Source organism: Pituophis catenifer, unplaced genomic scaffold (genome assembly GCF_029215685.1).
Source record: "Pituophis catenifer annectens isolate HBS135680 unplaced genomic scaffold, rPitCat1.0.hap2 SCAF_87, whole genome shotgun sequence".
In the NCBI taxonomy this organism is placed as follows: domain Eukaryota; kingdom Metazoa; phylum Chordata; class Lepidosauria; order Squamata; family Colubridae; genus Pituophis; species Pituophis catenifer.
In genome coordinates this window covers 56726-83612 of record NW_027256967.1, presented here as the reverse complement: position 1 = coordinate 83612, position 26887 = coordinate 56726, and the positions used below count along the sequence as shown (strand labels likewise).

The 26887-nt window shown below is 44.8% G+C and overlaps 1 protein-coding gene across 1 annotated transcript in view; it reads left to right on the top strand.

The window, feature by feature from the left end:
* Positions 1-861: 861 nt before the first annotated feature.
* LOC139326715 (zinc finger protein 208-like) overlaps positions 862-26887 on the top strand; it is a 67617-nt gene continuing 41591 nt past the window's right edge. Inside the window, exons 1-7 of the mRNA XM_070956566.1 lie at positions 862-887; positions 1287-1889; positions 2138-2246; positions 2366-2433; positions 4130-4259; positions 5434-7637; positions 19622-20953. Coding sequence (XP_070812667.1) covers positions 1470-1889; positions 2138-2246; positions 2366-2433; positions 4130-4259; positions 5434-7637; positions 19622-20953 — 4263 coding nt within the window. The 5' untranslated portion in view covers positions 862-887; positions 1287-1469. The remainder of the gene's footprint in view (positions 888-1286; positions 1890-2137; positions 2247-2365; positions 2434-4129; positions 4260-5433; positions 7638-19621; positions 20954-26887) is intronic.

The following is a 26887-nucleotide window of genomic DNA, read 5'->3' as shown; positions in this document are numbered from 1 at the left end:
TAAGGAGCCTCATGAGGTAAAATTTCTGGAATATCCATGGGTTTCAGCTTTTCCTAGTATTTTGGAACTGGTTTTTCTTTTTCTTCAAAGTCTTTCCGCAGGAACAAGAGACGGGTGACCTGGGGTGTTCATCAGAAGAGGCTGGAGGGGTCTCTGCCCTTTCTGGTCCCTCCTTTGCTGTGAGGCTGAGCGAATGATTTCAAAAGGGCACCTGTATGTATTGAATTCAAGAAACAAAAAACAAATGCATGAAAATAATTTTCCTGATTGTGGCTTTCCTGCCTGTGTCCCACCTTCCTCCACTTAAGACTGGAGTTCACAACAACCTCAAGACACAAGCTGTGTTTCCCAGAGACCCTCCTGGATTTTGAAGCCTCCTCCAATCTGCCCAGCTTTCAGGGTGGCTGTTCTTGAGGGAAGCGAGTTCAAGTCCTCCAGAGAGATTTTTCTCCATCTCCACAGATGGTTCCTTGACAGGAAAGGAGAGGAAGATGGAGGAATTGCTGCCTCTGGAGAGCACAAAACTTTTCTTGGGCAGGGAGGAATTGTAAGGGGTTTCCCCCTCTACCCATCATCCCTGCCCTCTCCGTTCTCCTCAGGCGCGCTCCTGTTTCCCGCCCTTTCTACAATCCTGGCACTTTGCGCCAAATCCACCAGGGGGCGCCCTCGGCTAGGAGAAGTTAACGTCAGGCGGTTCCACATTAGTCCCCTGGAGGACGAACGTCACAGCTGCCTTTCCAGAGGAGACGGCGACGGGAGTGACCTCATGAACACTTGCCTGTCTAGGACCTTGCGCTCGCTCTCCTTAACCCCTGGGACTCCGCCAGAGGCGGAGAGGCTGCGGGAGAGTCTGGTTGAGGGGGGGAGGAGATCCAGACGTGCACCGGGTGAGTTGGGGGCTCTTCCCGGGCAAAGGGAGGCGGAGGAGGGAGAGACTCTCGCCCGGCCCTCCTCCGGCTTCCACCGCGGCTCCCATGCTCCCCAGCCGTCCTCTACATGTGAAGAGCCTGAATGTGGGGAGAGTCACCCTTGCGGAGGCCCAGCAGGAAAGGAGAGAAGCCGGGCGAGGAGGAGGTAGGATTCGCACCAGGCTCCCCGAGGGCCCCATCCTGTCTCCAGAGGGGGAGAGAAGTGGGGTGGCCTCTCCAGCTGCCTCCTTCCCAGCCCTGCTCTGGGGGACCTCAGCCCTGCGCTGGGATGAGCCGCTTGGGACTCCTGGAAGGTTGGGTGAAGGTTGTTCAGTGGCTGAATTCCACTTTCTAAGTTTGGTTTTCTTCCCATCTCAGATACAGAAGCTCGAAGCCATTTGAAATCTTTGCAAGCCATAATTTTCTCTTGGGGGAAAAAAGAGCTGAATAATCGAGGATCAGTCCTGCAGCACCAGAAATGGTCCTGTGAAGGAAAAGGCATCTGGAGACCCACCAGAGTCCTTGGACCTATTTGGAGTTGCTCTGCAGGACAGAGAAAGGATGGAGACACAACCTTTTGGAAAGGAGGGAGCCGGAAAAGGCCCTTCACCTGCTCAGCCTGGAAAGGGGGGGAAGCTCTGGACAAGGACTGGGCAGAAGATCCTGGAGGAGGAAACCATCCTCCCTTCACAAGTTCAGCCCTGGAACTTCAGGAGCCTCCAGTACCAGGAGGCTGAGGGTCCCCGAATATTTTGCAGCCGACTCCATGACTTTTGTAGGCAATGGCTGAGACCAGAAAAGCACACCAAAGCCCGGATGCTGGACCTGGTTGTTCTGGAGCAGTTCCTGGCCCTTCTGCCTCCAGAGATGGAGGGTTGGGTGCGGGAGTGTGGAGCAGAGACCAGCTCCCAGGCGGTGGCTCTGGCTGAAGGCTTCCTCCTGAGCCAGGCGGAGGAGCAGAAGGAGCAGGTCAAGTTGCAGGTGAAACACTTTAGGGAGCCCAAAAGGGAATAAAGAATGTTTTTGAATACTTCACCCCTCCCTCCCAAACGTCTCTGACATTCATAATATGTTGTGATGTCCCACCAATTCTTGTAGGACATTGTTCCATGGTTTTCTCACTCAGCCTCACTATTGGAGAATTTGAGGTTGTGTTCCAAATATGAATCCACTTTGTTTCATGTGATGTACATTGATTTTGCTTCTTTTTTCCTTCCTCCTATTTGAAGTGCTGCACTGTGGAGATCAGAGATCCTGAGGGAAAGAAGAATCCATTAAATCAGAAGGTATTTTCTAGGAGGATCCCTTGGGAAGACCCAAGTCAGGACACCTCAGGAGGTAATCCAAGCTCCTCCGATTTCCCAGAGAGATCCCATCTGTCTTACCTTCTTCTGTTCTGTAGTATACCTCCTCTTATTTTGTTAAATATGCATTTTGAAATTATTTATTCCTTACAGAGAAACAAAGCATGAAGTTTTCTGGTTTTTACGATGGAGCTCAAACTGTGATTGAACCTCCAAATCAAGTAAGAAAGGGAAACATTATTAGATTTGTATTCTCCTTTCCTTCAGGAAGTGAAGCGGGTGTGCAGAGTGTTCTCTTCTTCTATTTCCCTCCCTTGTTTGGACTGGATTATTTTTGTGTTCTTCTGCGACATGGACACCATAATAGCAGGTTCAAGTTGCTATCAGCCAGCATAACTTCTTCTGTAGACTATTACTGGGACACAATGGTTTGTCATTTCTACTCTCAGTTTCTGTTTAGGAAATGTTTTTTTAAAGACCATATAGCTTCTTCTGGTTATCTTCTTTTGCTAGGTACTCCTCCAACTATGTTTTTACAAGAAGTAATTTTTTAACAAGTCCTTCAAGAAATAGGAATAAACATATCACAGTGGTGGTAACTGCTAGAGAACCATTCTTTTTCTAATTCTTTGACTTGGAATTCTGCAAGGCTAATGAAAAATAACTAAATACTCAAATTGTCACATTACCATATTAAAAAATAAAGCAGAATTTTAATATCCAAAGAGAATGGCCACATAGAGCATGTAATCACGATACTTTGGGCTATAAAATAATTTCCAATCCTCTGATTTGATCCTGGATTAGGAGATGAAACATTCCCGCTTTGCAATGGCCTTCACAAAAGACCTTCGCAAAGAATTTTGTTTTCTTTGTTTTCTCCCATTCAGCCACTGGCTCAAAGTACTAGATCAATAAATGATAGTGTGAAACACTGCCATTTAAATTTGTGCATATAATTGCTTTGGAAATTTGGGAACAATGGAGCAGAATAACAGATTGGTAGGGATCTTGGAGGCCTTCTAGTCCAACCCCCTGCTCAGACAGGAAGCCCTATAACATTTCAGATAAATGGGTGTCCAATTTCTTCTCAAACTCCTCCAGAGTTGAAGCATCCACAACTTCTGGAAGCAAGTCACTCCACTAATTAATTGTTTTCACTGTCAGGAAATTTCTCTTTAGTTGTAGATTAGTTCTCTCCTTGAATAGTTTCCATACATTGCTTCTTGTCCTGCCTTCAGGTCTTTTGGAGAATAGGTTGGCTTCCTCTTTCTGGCAGCCCCTGAGATATTGGAACACTGCTATCATGTCATTTCTAGTCCTTATTTTCATTAAACTAGACATACCCGATTCCAGCAACCGTTCTTAATATGTTTTAGCCTCAAGGACCCTAATCATTTTGGTTGCTCTTCTCTGTACTCCATCTCGCAACAAAAACTGGATGCAATATTCCAAGTGTGATCTTACCAAGGCTAACACTTCATGCAATCTTGATTCTCTCTCTCTTAATGCAGCCTATGATAGAGTTGGAGGTTTTTTTGGCAACTGTAGCATACTGCTGACTCATGTTTAAGTGATTGTCCACTTGGACTCCAAGATCCCAGTTGTATTTTCTACTGTTCAGCCAGGTATCACCTATTCTATGCCTGTGCATTTACTTTTACTTTCCTAAATAAAGAACCTTGCATTTCTCACAGTTGATTCCCATTTTGTTAGATGGGGCCCAATCTGTCGATCCTGTTGATCAGTCGAACAACATCTATATCTGGAGCTTTTCTTTTGGAGTGTTGTTATTCCTGTCAATTTGGTCTTGTGTGCAAATTGGATGAGTTCCCCTTCTATCCTCTTGTCTAAATGATTGATGAAGATGATCAGATATTGCAAATCCTCCTGTTCTGTTCTTTTTTCCATGTTCAGGAGACTCTTGTGTCCTTCGAGGAGGTGGCTGTATATTTCTCTGAGGAGGAATGGTCTCAGCTGGATCCTGACCAAAAAGCCTTGCATTCAGAAGTAATGCTTGAAAACCATAGGAATGTGGTCTCTCTGGGTAAGAGTTCTCTAGTCCCCAATCAGAGAACTCAAGAAGACAGATTATATTTTTATTAAAAAATCACTAATCAGATATCGTCTCCTGGGAGGGTGAAAAGAATGAGGTGTGCTTTTATGTGTCATCTGGAACCTCCTCATGTAAGGTGAATGTGTTGTCATTTATGTTCTGAAATCTCCCAAAATTGTGTGAGAACAGAACTTTCAAGTTCAGGCTATGGAAGAGCATTCTCCCAATCTAATTCAAGAACGAAGGCCTCATGCAATGTGACTCAGAACATCCTAGGGTATAGGTAATGCCCAAGTTACCACAGTTCACTTAGAGACCATTTGAAGTTATGATCTGCCCCCTCCAAAAACTTGAGAGCCAGTGCCGAATTACAAATGTTGCAGCACTACAGCCGTCCATACTTACGAATGACGGCTGAGGCACTGCAACATTCGCCCTACGTACTCCCCCACCCCACCCTGCCGAGACTTACCCTGCGATGATGTTACGAGCCATTGGTTCCTTTGCCTGCTTTGGTACATTTGCAGAAAATATAGGGCTACAGTAGTGAGAGATCACGTGAGTTCAGTAGCGTGAAATCTCGTGCTACTGATCTCATATGATCTCACACTAAAGTACGTTCTCTGCTAACTGAGACCTGTACCAGATCTGGCCAAAGAGCCCTTGCAAGCTGATGAGACTTTGGGGTAGTGAAATACCCCAGCTTTCTTGAAGCCTTCCAAACTTTTCAATCTCTGCGCGAAGAGCGTTTACAAGCCAATGGGAGGCTTCAAGCAAAGGATTTTGCCCCAAAGTCTCATCACTAGAATCGAGGAATGGGCTGAGTGGGGGGGTCAGGCCCATCAGACACATGCCACAGGGAAGCTGCTTCAAGGTCCTTGGATGTTTCCCCTGAATATTTCTTAACTCAAAACTGGCTTTGAGTGACATTTGCATACATATAGATAATTGTAAAAAAAAAAAAGAGAGAGATTTTCTAGATATTTTCAAAGCTGTCATGATTCATGAATATAGAAATCATCATGTCTATATCACAGCACTGTAGGCCTGCAAAATACAACATAATGGAATTTTGGAAAAATTCAGAAGAAAATTTGTTGGCTTTCTACAGTTTGATCTTTTTCTCTAACTTTGTTACCATTTTCATTTCTCTTTTCTTTTGAAGGTAATAAGAGGCAGGAGAATCTAGATTCCTATGAACTGTTCCAAGTGATCAATGCTAAGGATGGAACAGAGAAGTTTGGAATTCGAATGGAATTAGAAACCAATGAGAGAAACCAGTCAAATAATTGGAATCAGGAAAGCTCATCTTCCACTGATGCTCCTATGCAAGACTTTCTTGTCCAACAAGAGAAAATAAGGAAGAAATATATTGGGGAAAGTGTGAAGCTAATCAAAGATAAATTGCATGTAAACAAACACCATTTAACGCAAAACAAAGAAGATGCTATAAGACACAACGGACAAAATTACAACGAGATATTCATTCTTTGTCTTGGAAATAAGTTCCTTACAACTCAAAAAGTGATTCACACAAAAAAGGATCCTTATAAAAGTTTGGAATCTGGAAAACATTTTAGAACAAGTGGGCAACTTACGTCCCATGAAAGGATTCACACTGGGGAGAAACAGTGTTCAGAAGCACCTGTAGCCCATGCAACCCAGTCTCTCCAGGCAGCAGGAGAGAAACCCTATAAATGCATGGAGTGTGGGAAAACCTTTATTCATAGCAATGGACTTAGAAACCACAAAATGATCCACACAGGAGAGAAACCATATAAATGCATGGAGTGTGGGAAGACCTTTGCTCTCAGCAATAGACTTGCTGTGCACAAAAAGATCCACACAGGGGAAAAGCCATTTAAATGTATGGAGTGCGGGAAAACGTTTACTCAAAGTGGTCATCTTATTTCCCATATGATGATCCACACAGGGGAAAAGCCATTTAAATGCATGGATTGTGGAAAGACCTTTGCTCACAGAGGTAATCTTATTTCCCATCAGGTGATCCACACAGGAGAGAAACCATATGAATGCATGAGTTGTGGAAAGACTTTTGCTCGTAGCAGTGATCTTAGAAACCACGAAAAGATCCACACAGGAGAAAAGCCATTTAAATGCATGGAGTGCGGAAAGACGTTTGCTCAAAGAGATAATCTTATTAGCCATAATATTATCCACACAGGGGAGAAGCCCTGTAAATGTATGGAGTGTGGGAAAACCTTTACTCGTAGCTATGAACTTACTATCCACAAAAAGAAACACACGGGAGAGAAACCATATACATGCACGCAGTGCGGGAAAACCTTTACTCGTAGCTATGAACTTACTATCCACAAAAAGAGACACACGGGAGAGAAACCATATAAATGCATGCAGTGCGGGAAAACCTTTATTCGTAGCTATGAACTTACTATCCACAAAAAGAGACACACGGGAGAGAAACCATATAAATGCATGCAGTGTGGGAAAACCTTTACTCGTAGCAATGAACTTACTATCCACAAAAAGAGACACACTGGAGAGAAACCATTTAAATGCATGGAGTGTGGGAAAGCCTTTACTCAAAGCAATGGACTTAGAAACCACAAAACAATCCACACAGGAGAGAAACCATATAAATGCATGGAGTGTGGAAAGACCTTTGTTTACAACAGTAGTCTTACTAACCACAAAAAGATCCACACCGATGAAAAATCATTTAAATGCATGGAGTGTGGGAAAACCTTTGCTCATAGCAATGGACTTAGAAACCACAAAAAGATCCACACAGGGGGGAAACCATTTAAATGCATGGAGTGTGGGAAAGCATTTACTAAAAAAGGTCATCTTATTTCCCATAAGATGATCCACACAGGAGAGAAACCATATAAATGCATGGTGTGTGGAAAGACCTTTGTTCAACGGGGTCATCTTATTTCCCATAAGATTATCCACTCAGGGGAGAAACCATATCAATGCATGCAGTGTGGTAAAAAGTTTACTCGTAGCTATGAACTTACTATCCATGAAAAGAGACACATGGGAGAGAAACCATATCAATGCATGCAGTGTGGGAAAACCTTTACTCGTAGCAATGAACTTACTACCCACAAAAAGATCCACACAGGAGAGAAACCATATAAATGCATGGAGTGTGGGAAAACATTTACTCATAGCAGTGTGCTTAGAAGCCACAAAAAGATTCATAGTGGAGAGAAACCATACAAATGTATGGAATGTGGAAAGACCTTTGCTCTGAGCAGTAGACTTACTATCCACAAAATGATCCACACAGGGGAAAAGCCATTTAAATGCATGGAGTGCGGAAAGACCTTTGCTCAGAATGGTAATCTATCTTCTCATAAAAGGATCCACACACGGGAGAAAGTATATAGCAATTCCACTTCAGACTCACATACCACTCCACAAAGCTTTATAGCAGCCTTTGAGCAGTTTACAAAATCAGGATATTGTCCCCAGAAATCTGGGTCCTCCTTTTACTGACCTGAGAAACATTAAAAGATTGAATGAACCATGAGCCGGTCAGATCGAACTCAGTTTTTCCTCCATTTTGGAACTGGTTTTCTTTTTTCTTTTTTCATTCAGTTTTTTCGGGGGCACAAGAGACTGGTCACCTGTAGTGTTCATCAGAAGAGATTGGAGAGGTCTAAGCCCTTTCTGCTTCCCTCCTTCAATTTGAGGTTGAGTGAATAATTCGAATAGGGCACCCTGTATGTATTGAATTCAAGAAATAAAAAACAAATGCATAAAAATCATTTTCCAGATTGTGGTTTCCCTGCCTGTGTCCCATCTTCCCCCACTTAACACTGGAGTTCGCAACAACCGCAAGACACAAGCTTGTTTCCCAGAGAGCCTATTCCCCCATCCCACCCTGCTGGGTCTTAATGTGCGATGATGTTGCCAGACATCAGTTCCTTTGCCTGCTTTGGTCCATTTGCAGAAAATGGAGGGCTAAAGTTGTGAGAAATACATGAGATCTCGCGCTACTGATCTCATGTGATCTCATACTACAGTACATTAGCTCTCTGTTCTCTGCTAACCAAAGCCTACATGAGATCCAGGGCAAAATGTTTTGCAAACAAAGGGAAGGCCTCTTTGTTTTCAAAGACTTTTGCCCTGTATCTTGTGCAGTCCTCAGTTCCTAAAGAACAGGCCTAAAATACTGCAGTGCGAGATCACACAAGATCAGCAGCCTGAGATCTTGCACTACTAGTCTCACATGATCTTGCACTAAACTAGTTTCGGTCTCTGTTCTCTGCAAGGAAAAAAATCTAGAATGGACAGAAACCATATCAATGCATGGAGTGTGGAAAGACCTTTGCTCTGAGCAGTAGACTTACTATTCATAAAAGTTTACTATTTTTTTGTAGTACATGCCGCAGAGAAGCTGCTCCAAGGTACACCAGGGAAGGAGCTTGTTTCAAAATAGTTTCAGGTCTCAGGTCTCTGCTCAAATTAACCTACCCCAATAAAACTTAATTTTTCTCCTAATTCCTTCTTGGAGGTTTCCCCTGATTATTCCTTAACTCAAAACTGACTGGAGATCGCTCATGAGAATGTTTTTATTATTTTGTTTAATAGAGCACAAGTTGTACAAGATGGCCAAGTTTTGTTTCTCTCAACAAAATATTGCTGGAAATATTATGTCTCAAAGTTGCTGAAACCTCAGAGTCATACTGTCGAAGACTGTGGTATGGGGTCATACAAATTACTGTATCTCCACAAGTATTGCATCGGCAAACATAACACTTTACCAATGTTCATTGGGAACGTGTGCATGTTCACACCAAATTTCATCAAAATCTGATGGTCGAGCTGGGAGCCCCAGACCCCTTAACATGGAATAACCCAGGGACTTTAATTGGATGGAAGTCTAGAAAACAAACTACTGTCACCATTTCTACTGGGAGGCAGAATTTATTGCTCTATCTGAACTATCTGAACTTTGTTCAGAAGTAACTTGGTATGTACAGCTGTTAAAGGATTTAAACTTAGTCAATGAAGCTGTAACAGTGTTTGAAGATGTTCAAATTTGCTTGCTTCACTGTTCTTCAGAAGACAATTTAGCAGATGTAACGACCAAGCCATTGGGTGGAATGCACCATGGGAAGAATGTTATGGTTTTTTGTCTATTCCAGTCATAAAGGGAGGAGTGTCAGTGTATAAAGAATTTATACAATGGCAATGATGGCCAATGGGAACTGTTTTTTGACTGAGACACAGAATTTGCTGTGAGAGCCATGTGAGCCGGCTTTATTCTGGGTGTGGTTTAGCTACTCTGTGTTCAGAGTTTGTTCTTTCTACCATGTTGCAAGAACTGCATAGGTATTGTTTGCTTGTATCATATTTTTATATTTTTATAGATAAAGGAGTTTTTCTATATTATGAATCCTGCTCAATTCTTTGAATGTGTGCTGGGTGAAGCAACAATTACTAACAACATGCATAAAATTCTCTTTGTTGCATTAAAAATTACTAACACACTAAAGTGTTTGGATGGCATATTTCAGCTCCTGCTGGGTTGAAACTGTTTTTCTAAATACAGACTATTAAACTTTCTGTGTCACATTGCAGAAAAAAAGAAATAGATACATACAAATCAAAGATTACTTCCATTCTTTTAAAAGGGATTTTAACTACTTTCCCATCGTTTTAAATTCTTTGTTTTGCTCACTGTAGCTAACCACTTTGTCTTTTTTTTTCAGTTTTTTTCAGTTTTTTTATATACATAATATAAAATGTACATTTTCTTATACATAATTAATCATATATTTTCCTTAAAGAAAGCATTAAAATAAGATATTTTAATTACTTTTGGAGTTGCTCTTCTACCTTTTCTTTGGGTGTCATTGTTGACTCCAAATGTGGGTGAATATTTTCATTTTCTCTTTTCATTTATGGTCTAATGATATATCCCTCCCTTAAATTCTCCAAAGGTCTTAAGCTTCCTAGTCACATTCATTGAGGCAAATTTCCTACTCAATCCCTAAGTAAAATTGTTTTTCCCCCATCATAGTTTACATTGAAATTCCTTTTCCACCATCTTCATCTCCAGTCAGAGATGAAATGCCATTTCCCCCTCTTCCTTTCTCAATTGAAGAGCCTCGTTATGAGGTAAAATTTTCGGACTATCCAGAGATTTCAAGTTTTTCTCCATTTTGGAACTGATTTTCTTTTTTCGTTTTGTTCAGGGTCGCCACGTCGGACAGGGAGCCACCGAGAGGGCCCTTTCCTCCTACTCCCATGGCCATCATCCTTGCCCTCAGACGAGCTCCTCTTTCCCGCCCTTTCTAGAAACCTGGCAGTTTGCGCCAACTCCACCAGGGGGCGACTTCAACAAAGACAAGGGAAGTCCAGGCGCTTTCCCATTGGTCCACTGGAGGGCGAACGTCACAGCTGCCTTTCCAGAGGAGGCTGCGAATGACATGACAAACGCGTGCCGCTCTAGGACGCCGCACTCGCTCTCCTTAACCCCTTGGGCTCGGCAGCAGGTGGAGATGCTGCAGGAGAGTCTGGCGGGGTGGGGGGGAGATGCGGACATGCCCCGGGTGAGGAGATGGGCTCTTCCCGGGTCCCATGTTCCCCAGCCACCCTCTCCATGTAGGGGGAAGCGGAAAAAGCGGGGATACCATGAAGCTGGGATCGGGGCTCCCTCCCCGCCCCCTGTCTGGGGAAGAGCCCGAGTGGGGGAGGGGAGGGTCGGCCTTGTGGAGGCCCAGCAGGAGAGGAGAGAAGCCTGGCGAGGAAGCAGGATTCGCACCAGGTTCCCTGTCTCCGGAGGGGGAGAGAAGCGGGGCGGCCTTTCCAGCTGCCTCCTTCCCGGACCTGGGCTGGGATGAGCCGCTTGGGAGTCCTGGCAGGTTGGGTGAAGGTTGTTCAGTGGCTGAATTAATTCCACTTTCTAATTCTTAATATTTATTTTTCTTTCCATCTAAGATACAGAAACTGGAAGCCATTTGAAATCTTTGCAAACCAAAATTTATTTCTTGAGGGAAGAAGAAAAAGAGCGGAATCCCTTGCAGGGATCAGTCCTGCGGCACCAGAAATGGTCCCGTGAAGGAAAAGGCATCTGGAGACCCACTAGAGTCCTTGGACCCATTTGGAGTTGCTCTGCAGGACAGAGAAAGGATGGAGACACAACCTTTTGGAAAGGAGGGAGCCGGAAAAGGCCCTTCAGCTGTTCAGTCTGGGAGCTATGGGGAGATCCGGACAAGGACTGGGCAGGAGATCCTGAAGGAGGAAACCATCCTCCCTTCAGAAGTTCAGCCCTGGAATTTCATCCAATACCAGGAGGCTGAAGGTCCCCGAGGACTTTGCAGCCGACTCCATCACCTTTGCCATCAGTGGTTGAAGCCAGAAAGACATACAAAGGCACAGATGCTAGACCTAGTTGTTCTGGAGCAGCTCCTGTTCCTTCTGCCCCCAGAAATGGGGAGCTGGGTGCAGGAGTGTGGAGCAGAGACCAGCTCCCAGGCAGTGTCCCTGGCTGAAGGCTTCCTCCTGAGCCAGATGGAGGAACAGGTGAAGTTGCAGGTGAGACACTTTAGGGAGCCCAGAAGGGAATAAAGAATGTGTTTGAATACTTCACCCCTCTTCCCAAATTTCTCTGACATTCATATGTGATGATGTCCCACCAATTCTTGTAGGATATTGTTCCATTGTTTTCTCACTCAACCTGATGATGTATATTGGGGGCTTTGTGATTGTTTTCCAAATATAAGAATCCACTATATGTCATGTGATGTACATTAATTCTGCTTCATTTTTCCTTCCTCCTATTGGAAGTGCTTCACTGGGGAGATCAGAGATCTTGATGGAAAGAAGAATCCATCAAATCCCCCTCAGGAGCTATTTTTCAGGAGGATCCCTTGGGAAGATCCAAGTTGGAACACTTCAGGAGGTAATTGGAGATCCTCTGATTACCCATCTATCTTATCTGCGTTCCCTCTTTTCTATAGAATACCTCCTTTTATTTTGTTAATTATGCATTTTGAAATTGTTTTATCTTTACAGAGAAACAAAGAATGAAGTTTTCTAGTTTTTATGATGGAGATCAAACAGCGGTTGAACCTCCAAATCAAGTAAGAAACGGAAAAGTTATTAAATTTGTATTCTCCCTTCAGGTAGCGAAGCGGGTGTGCAGAGTTCTCTCTCCTTTCCCCCCCCCTTGTTTAGACTAGGTTATTTTTGTGTTCTTCCATAACGTGGACATCACAATAGCAGATTCAAGTTGCTATCAGCCAGCATAGCTTCCTCTGGTTATCTTGTTCTGCTAGGTATTCTTCCAACTATGAGTTTAAAAGAAGTAATTTTTTAACAAGTCCTTCAAGAATTAATAATAAACGTATCACAGTGACAAGAACTGCTAGAGACCCATTCTTTTTGTAACTCATTGACTTGGAATTGTGCAAGGCTAATGAAAAATAAATAAATACATTGCCACATTACCATTTTTGAAAAGCCTTATTTATAACCTCTAGTTCAAAAATAAGAAAATCATATTAAAAAATAAAGCAGAGTATTAAATTCCAAAGGGAGTGGCCGTGTTGAACATGTAATCATGGTACTTTGGGCTACAAGATAATTTCCAATCCTTTGATTTGAGCCTCGTTTAGGCGATCAAAGATTCCCGCTTCGGAAAGACTGAGAAATGGTTTTCGTGGGGAATTTTTTCTTCTTTGTTTTCTTCCATTCAGCCAATGGGTCAGACTACTAGATCAATCAATGATAGACAGAGCGATAGATCAGTTGATCCAGAAGTGGGACTACTTTACTGAAAGGCACTGAAGGTTTTGCAGAATCAGTAAAGAAGTTGGATGACAGTTCCCCAAATATTTCTTCAGTCAAAGAAATTTCGAGAATTGTCCATTTTCTCACCTAAAAATAGGACTTGTGTGTCGCACAGCCATTTAAGTTAGTGCATATTTTTCCTTTGAGAATTTGGGAACAATAGACCAGAATATCAGAATTGGTAGGGATCTTGGAGGTCTTCTAGTCCAACCCCCTGCTCAGACAGGAAGCCCTATAACATTTCAGATTTCTTCATAAACATCTCCAGTGTTGGAGCACCCACAATTTCTGGAGGCAAGTCATTCCACTGATTAATTGTTCTCACTGTCAGGAAATTCCTGTTTAGTTGTAGGTTGGTTCTCTCCTTGAATAATTTCCATCCATTGCTTCTTGGAAGAGTGCTATCATGTCACCCCCTGGTCCTTATTTTTATTAAACTAGACATACCCAATTCCAGCAACTATATAATGAACTGTTGCTGGAATTGGTGTTGGAGGCTAAAACATATAATATTTTGGCCTCCAGTCCACTAATAATTTTTGTTGCTCTTCTCTGCACTCTTTCTAGAGTCTCAATATCTTTTTTTACATTTGGCAACCAAAACTGGATGCAATATTCCAAGTGTGGTGTTACCAAGGCATTATAAAGTAGTACTAACATGTGATCTTGATTCTATCCTCCTCTTAATGCAGCCTATGATTCTGTTGGGGTTTTTTTGGCAACTGTAGTTACACTGCTGGCTCATGTTTAAGTGATTTTCCATTAGGACTCCAAGATCCCTGTTGCACTTTTTACTGTTGAGCCTGGTATGGGCTATTCTGTGCCTGTGCATTTGGTTTTTCTTTCCTAAATGTAGAACCTTACATTTCTCACTGTTGATTTCATTTTGTTAGATGGGGCCCAGTCTGTCGATCCTTCTATATCTCAAGCTTCTGGACTGTTGGTATTCCTGTCAATTTGGTCATGTCTGCAAATTCGATGAGTTCCCCTTCTATCCTCTTGTCTAAATCATTGATGAAGATGAATGGATCTTGCGAATCCTCCTATTCTGTTTTTTTTTCCCCGTGTTCAGGACGGTTTTGTGTCCTTTGAGGAGGTGGCTGTGTCTTTCTCTGAGGAGGAATGGTCTCAGCTGGATCCTGACGAAAAAGCGCTGCATTCGGAAGTCATGCTTGAAAACCATAGGAACGTGGTCTCTCTGGGTAAGCGTTTTCTAGTCCCCAATCAGAGTTCAAAAAGACAGATTATAATTAGTTTTTTATTTTAAAAAGTTACTAATCCGATATCATCTCCTGTGAGGAAGAAGGAAAGGATCTGCCTTCTTGTACTCCAAGGAAGGAAAGAGGTCAATGTCATTTTGCTTACATGCTTTCTGTGCCATTTCCTATTTGTATTTTTCCATTTCTATTTTATTTATTTATTTTATTATTAAAATTTATATGCTGCCCTTCTCCCATGGGACTCGGGGCGGCTCACAAGATTAAAACAACAATAACAAAATTCTAAAAGACGGTCCAATTTAAAATCCCCAAGTTAAAAACCCCATAATCGGTCAGGGAATTTGATGAAACAGCCATGTCTTCAGGCCAGCAAAGTGCGGAGATCGGGAGCCTGCGGAGATCGGTGGGTAACCCATTCCAGAGGGTCGGTGCGGCCACAGAGAATGCCCTCGACCTGAGGGTCGCCAGCTGATATTGTCTGGCCGACGGCACCCGCAGAAGGGCAGTTCTATGAGAGCACATAGATCGGTGGGAGGCTGGTAGAAGGTGGTCCTGCAAGTACCTCGGGCCCATGCCATGAAGGGCTTTATGGGTGACTACCAGTACCTTGAAGCGGATCCGGAAGGCCACAGGCAGCCAGTGCAGCTCGCGCAAAAGAGGTGTTGCCCGGGAGTAACAGGAGGCTCCCGTAACAAGCCGCGCGGCTGCATTCTGGACCAGCTGGAGCCTCCGGGTGCACCCCAAGGGCAGCCCCATGTAGAGGGCATTGCAGTAGTCCAACCGAGAGACAATGAGAGCTTGAGTGACTGTGCAAAGGGCATCTCTGTCTAGGAAAGGCCACAATTGGCACACTAGGCGAACCTGTGCAAAAGCCCCCCTTGTCACGGCCGTTAGATGATCTGCCAAAGACAACTGTGAAGTGTTATCTGAACTTATCTGAGGCTGAGAAGAATGGGGTGTGCTTTTATGTGTCCTCTGGAGGTCATGTGAGAGGAATGTGTTTTCATTTGTCCTCTGAATCCTCCCCAAATTGTGTGAGGACAGAACTTTCACGCTCAGGCCGTGGAAAAGCATTCTCCATCAGTAGTGGGATTCAAAATCTTTAACAATTGGTTCTGTGGGCATGGCTTGGTGGGTGTGGCTTGGTCGTCATGTGACTGGCTGGGCCTGTCTGAGTGGTCATGTGACTGGCTGGGCATGGCTGGTTGGGCATGGCCAACTTGACGTCACTCACATCAAAGGGTGCCTTGCCTGGCCTCTCCTCGCCTCAAAGGCCTAAATGAGATATATTTTCCCTGTCTATTTATTTACTACTACTGAACATCCAAAATACACTATTTAATCCTATGTATATGTGCCATATGTGTACATACGTATTATCGGGTGTGTATAGGCACACAAAAAGATACATTATCTACTATATATACTGTATGTGTATGTACAAACACACACACACAGCTCTTCTAAAACTATACACATTCAACCTCACTTACTGCATTTGGAAAAACACCCAGAGTCCACTTTCTGCCACACATTTAACTATAACTTCTGTACATTAGAACATTACACACTCCTTCAGATTTACTTCCCTAGCCTGCACATGCCTGTTAGATGTCATGGATTGAGTATAATGTGGCAAAACTCACTTAACAATGCTCTTGCTTAGCAACCAAAATTTTGGGTTCAATTGTGGTCATAAGTGAAAGACTATCTCTGCCTTCCTCTGCATGGCAGCCTTGTCCTAGTAAACTACTTCCCTTTTCTGGCAATTTTCCTCTCTGTTAGGGGCACCAAAATAATCCAGATGATATAAAGTCTCCTACTGGAGCAGGGAGTTGGACTAGATGGCCTCCAAGATCCCTTCTAACCCTGCTATTCTATGATTCTGTAAGGATCTCCTGCTGGAGCAGGAGGTTGGACCAGATAGAACAGTAGTGGCGAACCTTTTTCTCATTCGGTGCCGGAAGTGTGTGTGTGCATGTGCAACCGCGTGTGCCAGCACCCATAATGTAATGCGAACCCCCACCACATGCGCACACGCCCCTCCGTGCTCCCCCTGCGCATTCCCCCCCCCCCCCCGCACATTTGCTTTGCACCCTCTGTGCCCTGTTTTGGGCCTGGAACATTGTTATTCCGAGGCAGGGCTGTTTGGCCCAACTGATTCTTGCTGGGTCTGTACACGGTGGGCTTTCTGGTGAGCTGGCGAGACTGCGCGGTTACCGCAGTGGCTTGTAAAGCTCGGCTGAGCCTCTGGGCCACCAAGTCCGGAGCTGGCAGCAGCTTCTTCCTGTCACTCAGCCCTTGCCTTGGGGTGACTTTTTCGGCATTCAGCCCTGAAGAGTAGTGGAGTCTTCCACTCTGCATGTGCTCAGAGGCAGTCTGCAGTCCTCTGGATCCAAGTCTTGGCGTTGGAAGAAAAGCAAATTTCCGAAAGGAGCAGATTGCGAGGAGGAGGAGGCGAGGATGGGCAGGCCGGACTTCCCTGTCTCCCCACTTGAGCGGGCTTCTGGCATAGCCCTAGACCTCCAGGGGGAGGGAGGGAAGCCCTGGCCTGCTGCTCCTGCTGCCGCCACCCACTTGCCCCGGCAACAGCGGTTCTCATGCTGCCCCTTCCCCGGCAGCACCAGGAGCAGCTGGTGGGGCAGAGAGGGCGGTGGCAGGCTGCGGCGTCAGGCCGTTCTCACCGGCTAAGAAACCGGCCATTACTATCGGGCTTATTCAACCCAAGACACGCACACAAACGCACACACGCTCTTCGCTTCCAATCAAACCTGCAGCAGCGGAGAAGGGGCCAGCATGCACGTGGCAGCCAGAAAAGAAGTCGCAGCAACAGAAGCTGAGATGTTTGCAGTGGTCATAAAAACTTAATTAAGCTGCCTTAAGCAGTTCAGTGCGTTTTGCCCCATTTCCCTGGAGGCAGATAATGGGAGCTTGGAAGCAGCTGAATTTGGAGGATCAAAAAGAAAATTCAAAAAGAAAATAAAAGAGACTGAAAAAAAAAATAATAAATCCCCACAAAAGGCTGCAAGACAGGCAGTGAGGGAGAAGACATCCAAGCAGGCTGTGACATTGGGGAGGGAAAGAATGAGAGATGGGAAAAGCTGAACTTCTTGTAGCCTTCTTCCAGCTTTATGCTGAGCTTCCTTGCAGCTGGGACCGGGACGGGATCTTCCCCCACCCCCCACAAGGTGAGCTGTGGCTGTGAGGGATGGGGAGGGGTGAGGCTTCAGTTGATTCCCCAAACTGAACATAAGGTTAACTGGCTGAATCCCACCACTGCCTACACCATTTCTAACAGATGTCCGGTTTTCTTGAAAGCTTCCAGTGATGAAGCTTCCAAAAATTCTGAAGGCAAGCTGTTTCATGGGTTGGTTGGTCTCACAGTCAGAAAATGTGAAAGAAGCAGTTCAGTATTGTTGTATGTGCCCTGTGAAAGCTTGCTAGATTTCAATCTGGATTTATTCAACCTTGGAGCAGATTTTCCCATGGGCAATGCAACAGGGATAGGAGAGGGGGTCACACAGTCCCTGTACATGTGAGACAGAGCAACTTACCAAAATTAGGCAAGCAGCCAAGGCAGGCAACAGTGACAAACAGGGAGGGAGACAAATGGGCGACGGAGGCAAATGGGGGCAGCGGAGACAAACAAGGGTGAGGCAAATGGGGGCAGTGGAGAGAGAGAGAAACGGCAACTGAGGCAAATGGGGATGATGGAGGCAAACGGGGAGGGAGACAAATGTGGTGACAGTGGCAAATGGGGCAATGGTGGTAAGCGGGGCGACGGAGGCAAATGGGGAGGGAGACAAATGGGGCCAATAAAGGCAAATGGGGACAGCAGAGGCAAATGGGGAGGGAGGCAAATGGGGGCAGCAGAAGTAAACAGGGAGGGAGACAAATGAGGGCGACAGGCAAGTGGGGAGGGAGACATGGGCGACTGAGGCAAATGGCAGCGGAGGCAAATGGGGCGATGGAGGCAAATGGGGAGGGAGACATCCCCCAAGTAGTTAAGACCCAGTTCCAAAATTATGATCACGGGCTAAATGCTTTGCAAATAGAGGGAAGGCCTCTTCGTTTTCAAAGACTTTTGCCCTGCTGTAAAGTTGGACTCTCTTGTGCAGTCCTCAGTTCATAAAGAACACAAGTCTAAAGTATTGCAGTGCAAGATCACGTGAGATGAGTACCCTGAGGTCTTGCACTACTGGTCTTGTGTGATCTCACACTAAAGTAGTTTAGGCCTCCATTCTCTTATGAACAGAAGGCTGTACCAGATCCGACCATAAAGTCCTTGCAAGCCAATGAGACTTTGGTGCAGCAAAATAACCATTCTTGAAGCCTCCCATCCTTTCCAGTCTCAGCATGAAGAGCATTTACAAGCCAATGGGAGGCTTCAAGCAAGGATTTAGCTTCAAAATCTCATCACCTGTCACACACACATCATGGAGCAGCTGCTCCAAAGTACACCGGGGAAGAAGGAGCTTGTTTCAAAATTGTTTCGTTTCTCACAGGTCTCTGCTGTAATTTTTTGTACATCAAGAGCATATGCACCAAGACAAATTCCTTGTGTGTCCAATCACACTTGGCCAATAAAGAATTCTATTTTATTCGATTTGATTTGATTTGATTCGATTCTAATTAACCCACCCCAATAAATTTTAAGTTTTCCCCTAATTCCTCCTTGGAGGTTTTCCCTGATTATTCCTTAACTCAAAACTGACTTTGAGTGAGATTTGCATATAAATAGATTATTGTAAGGAAAGAGATGTTTTCTAGATATTTTCAAAGCTTTCATGACTCATGAATATAGAAATCATTGTGTCTATGTCACACCACTGTAAGCATGCAAACATACAACCTAATGGAATTTCAGAAAAATTCAGAAGGAAATTCACTTGACTTTCTACTGTTTGATCTTTTTCTCTAACCTTATCATTTTTATTTCTCTTTTGCTTTGAAGGTAATAATGGGCAGGAGAATCAAGATTCCTGGGAACCGTTCCAAGTGATGGATGCTAAAGATGGAATGGAGAAGTTTGGATTTCAAATGGAATTAGAAAACCATAAGTGGAACCAGTCAAATAATTGGTATCAGGAAAGCTCATCTTCCACTGATGCTCTGATGCAAGACTTTCTTGCCCAACAAGAGAAAATAAGGGAAAACTACATTGGGGAAAGTATGAAGCTAATCAAAGCTAAATTAAATGTAAATGAACACTATTTAAGCCAAAACAAAGCAGAAGATGCTATAAGAAGACACAACGGACAAAATTACAATGGAACATTCTTTCTTTCTCTTGGAAATAACTTCTTTACATCTCAAAAAGTGATTGACACAAAAGAGAAGCCTTACAAATGTTTGGAATGTGGAAAATGTTTTAGAACAAATGGGCAACTTACTTCCCATGAAAGAATTCATACTGGGGAGAAGCCATACAAATGCAGAGAGTGTGGCAACAGGTTCAGAAGATGTAGTAATCTTATTTCCCATAAAAGGATCCACTCAGGAGAGAAACCCTATAAATGCATGGAGTGTGGAAAGACCTTTGCTCAGAGCATCGGACTTAGAAGCCACAAAATGATCCACACAGGAGAGAAACCCTATAAATGCATGGAATGTGGAAAGACCTTTGCTCTGAACAGTAGACTTACTATCCACAAAAAGATCCACACAGGGGAAAAGCCATTTAAATGCATGGAGTGTGGAAAGACTTTTGCTCAAAGATGTCATCTTATTTCCCATAAAAGGGTCCACTCAGGAGAGAAACCATATAAATGCATGGAGTGTGGGAAAACCTTTACTCATAGCAGTGGACTTACTATCCACAAAAGGCTCCACACAGGAGAGAGACCATATAAATGCATGGAGTGTGGAAAGACCTTTGCTCAACACAGATACCTTGCTTCCCATAAGATGATCCACACAGGAGAGAAACCATATAAATGCATGGAGTGTGGGAAAAGCTTTACTCATAGCAATTCACTTGCTATCCACAAAAGGCTCCACACAGGAGAGAAACCATATAAATGTATGGAGTGTGGAAAGGCTTTTGCTCTGAACAGTACACTTACTATCCACAAAAAGATCCACACAGGAGAAAAGCCGTATCAATGCATGGAGTGTGGGAAAACCTTTACTCATAGCAGTGGACTTACTATCCACAAAAGGCTCCACACAGGAGAGAAACCATATAAATGCATGGAGTGTGGAAAGACCTTTGCTCAACGCAGTTATCTTGCTTCCCATACAATGATCCACACAGCAGAGAAACCATTTAAATGCATGGAGTGTGGAAAGTCCTTTGCTCAAAGAGGTCATCTTATTTCCCATAAGATGATCCACACAGGGGAGAAGCCCTATAAATGCACACAGTGTGGAAAGACTTTTACTCGTAGAAGTGTTCTTACTATCCACAGAAAGCTCCACACAGAAGACAAACCATATAAATGCATGGAGTGTGGAAAGACCTTTGTTTTGAGTAGTAGGCTTAGTATCCACAAAAAGATCCACACAGGGGAGAAACCATATAAATGCATGAATTGTGGAAAGGCATATGCTCGGAGCTATGATCTTACTTCCCATAACAAAATCCACACAGGAGAGAAGCCATATAAATGCATGGAATGTGGAAAGAGCTTTGCTCGGAATCATAGCCTTACTTGTCATAAAAGGATCCATGCTCGGGAGAAACTATATAGCAATAGCCATTCCACTTAAACTTATATACCACTCCAAACTGCTGTACAGCATTCTCTGAGCAGTTGTTCTGTCCCCGCCTCACACACGCACCCCCACAGACGGCCAAGAGTTAATAAGCCAACACACGAAAGATTCTTTGATGACAAAGTTGGCAGCAACCCAGTGGCTGGCTGCCAATAATCTTTACTCACAAGGAAGGAGTTTCCCCTTTGTTCGGAACACCAAAACAAAATCACAATAACAAAGAGATTAGTCCGAATTCAGTCCGATAAGTCAGGCAAAGTTCCAGCAACACAGAGAGGATGAGTTATTTCCAGTTTTTGCCCGTCATAGAGCTTGAACGGCCACCACACCCCCTTTTATACCCTGTGGGGTGTGGTCCAGTGACTCAGCCTAATCCCTGAAACGCCTCTTCCTCTGCTGCGCGCGCTTATCTCTGCGACGCTGTCGAGGGTCCAGCCAAGACTCATCTTCCTCATTGCTGTGGCTGCGTGGACGTGCTTGGCCCCGGGCCTATCTTTTGGTCTTCGGTGTCCTCCGGAGGCATTGCCAGAGAGGAAGGTCCTGGAGAGGGAGGCCTTGCCAACTCCTCTCCTTCACTCTCGGAGTCCTCTCCTGCTGATAATCCAGGCTCAGGGAACGGAGCCACAACATCAGTTTACAAAGTCAGCAAATGGTCAAAACCTGGCTCAAAAACAGTAGCTGTGAGTGGGACCTTGGATTTTGGTTTGGCTAGTCTAGAGAAAAGAAGGATTAGGAGTGACATGATAGCAATATTCCAGTATTTGAGAGGCTGCCACAAAAGAGGAGGGGGTCAATTTTTTTTCCAAAGCACCAGAGGGCAAGACAAGAAACGATGGAAACTAATAATGGAGAGAAGCAACCTGGAATTTCCTTACAGTGAGGACAATTGGGCAAAAGCTGGCAGGTGGGCACCCCCCACCTGCTCCAGGAGGGAAGGCAGGCTTCGCGCTGTCTGGCTTAGCCATCCAGGTGGAGATGGGCACCGCAGCAGGTGGGATGGAGCAGGTGGGATGTGCGAGCGGGCTCGGTGGAGCCACTTAGCAGGGAGGGAGACTCCTGCCCATTTGGGTTGCTTCAGCATGGGGTGGGAACACAGAAGGCAGAGGAAATCCATGCCTCGGTGTTCCATCATCAAAGACTCCTTTGCATCCCAGAATTTGATCCTGCACTCTCTCTCTTTCTCTCCTCCCTCCCTCCTTTCTCCTTCCGTCCTTCTTTCCTTCCTTCCTTCCTTCCTTCCTTCCTTCCTTCCTTCTCTCTGATTCTAATTCTCTAGCACCTCATTTCTTGCTGGGTTTTGCGGGTGCTTCTCCCAGCCCTTTTTGGTGTGCACAGTACCAACAAAGGCCGGAAGAAGCGCCTGCGAGATCCAGCAAGAGATAAGGCAAGTGCAGGGGTGCTTTGCTCCTGCTCTGGAATATGGAGCGAGTCTCCATCCCCTGCCGTCGACCTTACCTTCTCAGGCCAGGAGAGGAGTGACTGGGAGGGGAGGGTGAGGGGCAGGGCCAGCCAGTGGTGGGATCACCTGACAGCCACAGCAGAGGGACAAAAGAGCCGCATGCAGCTCTGGAACTGCAGGCTGCCGACACCCGAGCTAGACGAATCTGGGAAACGGAGATACTGGATGGCTTTTCCCAGCCAGTTGATTGAGAACCTGCTGGAGAGGTTGAAACAGATGAGCATCGAGAGCATAGGATAACCATGCAGATCTGAAGCACCCAGAGTGATCCTGAACTGGCCTACTTTGACATTCCCACCAGTTTCAGTTGCAGTGACTCAGTTGGCTAGCCCTCCCCCAGTGCTGTTGGCAGTCTTGCCTGGATCCACAGCAAAGCCCACTGCCCTTTCATCAGTTAGTGACCCACCTGGCCACCCACACCACCTAGCAAGGACCCCCACCATGGGCATATTACCCTGGGGCCAGCTGGGTCCTGGGGCAATGGACTTCATCTTGGGCATTGCCGCAGCCTGCTCCCCCTCCCCAATCTGCCCTTCCATCAATGAAGACCACCTTCGAAGGGACCCGAACAAGCAGGGGTGGGCCCACGTAGACGATCATGGTGCAGACTACCTCAGCGTCTAAACCATGGTCTAGGCCATAACAACAAACTTGAAGGGGAATGCAGCAGACTGGGTCACCCAACTCCATGATGAAGCCATGTCAGAAATTTCAGAGCTGCTTTCAGTTCAGAGCTACTTTCGACGGAACCCCAGGGAAGCTGGTGTACTTTCTGAACTGGATCTGGTCCCATCTCTACTGTTATAGGGCTCAATACCAATCGGATCAGGAAATAATCTTAGCGAAAACTCGCTCGGCAAGCTGTTGGGGTTCCTCCCCCACCTTCAAAAGGGAAAGAAGCTCCAGCTCTGAAACCCTCTCCAAGCACCACCAGAAAGAGCAGCAAGGCCAGTGAAGAGGATCCGATGGTAAATGAAGCCATCTGCCCCTTTGCCATAAAGTTCCGAACAGTGGTACCCAGAATGGGCCCAGGGGAACATAGAAGCTGTCGTAGACACTGGGTGTACTAGGTGCCTAATTAGTCTCCCCACTGTCCAGAAGACAGGTCTAGTTTTCTGAACACTTTGCCCTTTGATAGGTGACTTAGCATGTCTTTTATTAGGGGGAGAGGGTAGGTATTCTCCACGCACATGGTGTTAATTCCATGGGAATTCACACAGACTCTAATTTCCTCCCCCCATCCTTTTTTTGATGGGGGGGAGGAAATTACTGCACTGGGGCCGCCACTTTAGATTTGGTGGGCTGAATGAAACCCCTTGGCAAATTGGTGTTGATGTACTTCCTCAATTTGTCCATCTCTCTAGGGATCATGAAATACGTCTTGATTTTTGGCACTTAGCTCTTGGCACAAATTCTATTGCTCAGTGGGTGGGGCGGGGAGGGGGGAAAGGGGGAAGATATTGTGCTCGCTGAATGCATCTGCCAGGAACCTGTACTCTTTGGGCACCTGGGGGAAGCCAGGTGGGCCATCCGCAGCGGCTGCTACCCTCTCTCCCCAACCAGGCCTGATTGGGGGCTGAAGTGGTTGAGCTTTGCCTTGAGGGAACAGTGATAGTGGACAGATGCCTATTTTTAGCTTCCAGTAGCCATCTTCCCACGTCATGGCTGGACCCCATTTGTCCAGCCAAGCAAGGCCTAGGATGACCAACTCTTTCATCTTTGGGGCTACCACGAAGTGTATAGGTTTCCACTGGTGTCCCATCTCCACTCTCAGAAGCTCAGTGACTACAGTGGCTCGGGCTTTGACTATTAACGTCCCATCAACTTTCTCAAAGCATATTGGGCACCCCAGTTCTAGAGGGAGTTCCTAAACTCCATAGGATTGACTCAAGGGCTTAACTCGGCGTTTCATCTGAGTACTAACGGAGCCGTGGAACACGCAAATGCCATGGTGGAGCAGTATCTGAGATGCTATGTGGACTATCAACAAAACAACTGGGCGGACTTGCTGCCTTTCCTGGAGGTGGCTTACAATAACACAGTGCACAGTAGCACCAACTGATTCTCCTTCCAAATGACTAGGGGTATGGACTTTGTCCCCATGCCCGAGCTGCCTCAAGAGCTGCCATCATCCATGACCCTGGCAGAGTGAATGGAATTGTTAAGGCTGGGTTGGGAGACTATAAAGTGAGCCCTGGCTGAGGTGGCAAAACACAAGCAGATAAGCAGTGATCCTTCCATCCCCCCTTCCGGGTGGGAGATCATGTATACCTGTCAACAAAATACCTTAAGCTAAAGTTGCCTAGCAAGAAACGGGGGCCTAAGTTTCTAGGGCCATTCTCAATAGTGAAAGAAAGTAACTCAGTGACAGTACAACTTAGTCTCCCACACCTGCTAGGGAAAGTGTATACAGTTTTCCATTGCAGCTTGTAAAAGCCTGTAGTTAACTCATAGCTAACACTGAGGAACAGGGGAGCTCCTTAACTGGTTATGGTACAGGATGAGACCCATTATGAGGTTAAGAAAATATTGGACTCAAGGTTACACTGGGGTTGCTTGCAATATTTAGTCCACTGGAAGGGATATCCTTTGAGGCTACATAAGTGAAGAGCTGGGATGTAAAAGCATAGAATAGAACAGAATTTTTTTTATTGGCCAAGTGTGATTGGACACACAAGGAATTTGTCTTGGTGCATAAGCTCTCAGTGTACATAAAAGAAAAGATACATTCATCAAGCATCATAAGGTACAACGCTTAAGGATATCATAGGGTACAAATAAGCAATCAAATCATTAGGAAACAGTCAATATAAATCGTAAGTATACAAGCAACAAAGCTACAGTCATAAGTGGAAGGAGATGGGTGATGGGAATGATGAGATTAGTAGTGCAGACTTAGTAAGTAGTTTGACTGTTGAGGGAATTATTTGTTTAGCAGTGATGGTGTTTGGGAAAAAACTTGTGTCTAGTTGTTCTGGTGTGCAGTGCTCTATAGCATCGTTTTGAGGGTAGGAGTTGAAACAGTTTATGTCCAGGATGCGAGGGGTCTGTAAATACTTTCACAGCCCTCTTTTTGACTCATGCAGGTCCTCAATGGAAGGCAGGTTGGTAGCAATTGTTTTTTCTGCAGTGCTAATTACCCTCTGAAGTCTGTGTCTGTCTTGTTGGATTGCAGAACCAAGCCAAACCATAGAGGTGCAGATGACAGACTCAATAATTCCTCGGTAGAACTGTATCAGCAACCCCTTGGGTAGTTTGAGCTTCCTGAGTTGGCGCAGAAAGAACATTCTTTGGTGTGCTTTTTTGATGTTAGGTGTCCATTTTAGGTCTTGAGATATGATAGAACCTAGAAATTTGAAGGTCTCTTCTGTTGATACTGTGTTGTCTAGTATTGTAAGAGGTGGAAGTATGGAAGGGTTTCTCCTAAAGTCTACCACCATTTCTACTGTTTTGAGTGTGTTCAGTTCCAGATTGTTCTGGTCGCACCACAAGGCTAGTTGTTCAACCCCCCCGTCTATGCGGAGTCATCATTGTCTTGAATGAGACTGATCACTGTTGTGTCATCTGCAAACTTCAGTAGTTTAACAGATGGATCATTAGGGATGCAGTCATTGGTATATAGAGAGAAGAGAAGTGGGGAGAGCACACAGCCTCGGGGGGGGGGCTGTGCTATAATTGTACAGGTATCTGATGTGATTCTTCTTAGCTTGATTGCTGCTTCCTGTTTGTTAGGAAGCTTATGATCCACTTACAAGTGTGTTCAGGTACCTCTAGCTGGTTTAGTTTAGTTAGAAGCAGGGTGGATAAAAATCCATGATTTTTTAAAAAAAATCAAAAAAATCAGATTTTTTTAAATTTAAATCAGATTTTTTTGATTATCAAATTTAAATTTTAATAAAATGCTTTTGAAGTAAAAATCTATCTAAAGATACTCTTCTATTTAAGATACATTAATAATTTAGTTTATTCAGCATGAAACGGAGCTTAGTTATGTAGCATGAGGCTGTATATTCTGTAATATTGGGACTGTCGGCGAATCAACAGCAGGTCAGAGGAGGAGCCGCTGCGGGACAGAGATGACAGTTGTTCTTTAAAAATTATGATTTAAATCGAGTTGATTTAAATCAAGCCTTTTTACTAGTGATTTAAATCATGATTTAAATCGTGATTTAAACCGACTTGATTTAAATCAAATCCACCCTGGTTAGAAGAATGTCTGGAATGATGGTATTGAATGCTGAACTAGTCTACAAAGAGGACCCTTGTGTAGGTCTTTGGAGATTCAAGATGTTGTAGGATGTAGTGCAGAGCCATATTAACAGCATCATCTGTTGATCTATTTGCTCAGTATTGCAAATTGCTAATAGTGGATCCGTGATGGTTTTCAAGTGGGACAGCACTAGCCTTTCAAAGGTTTTCATGGCTACAGA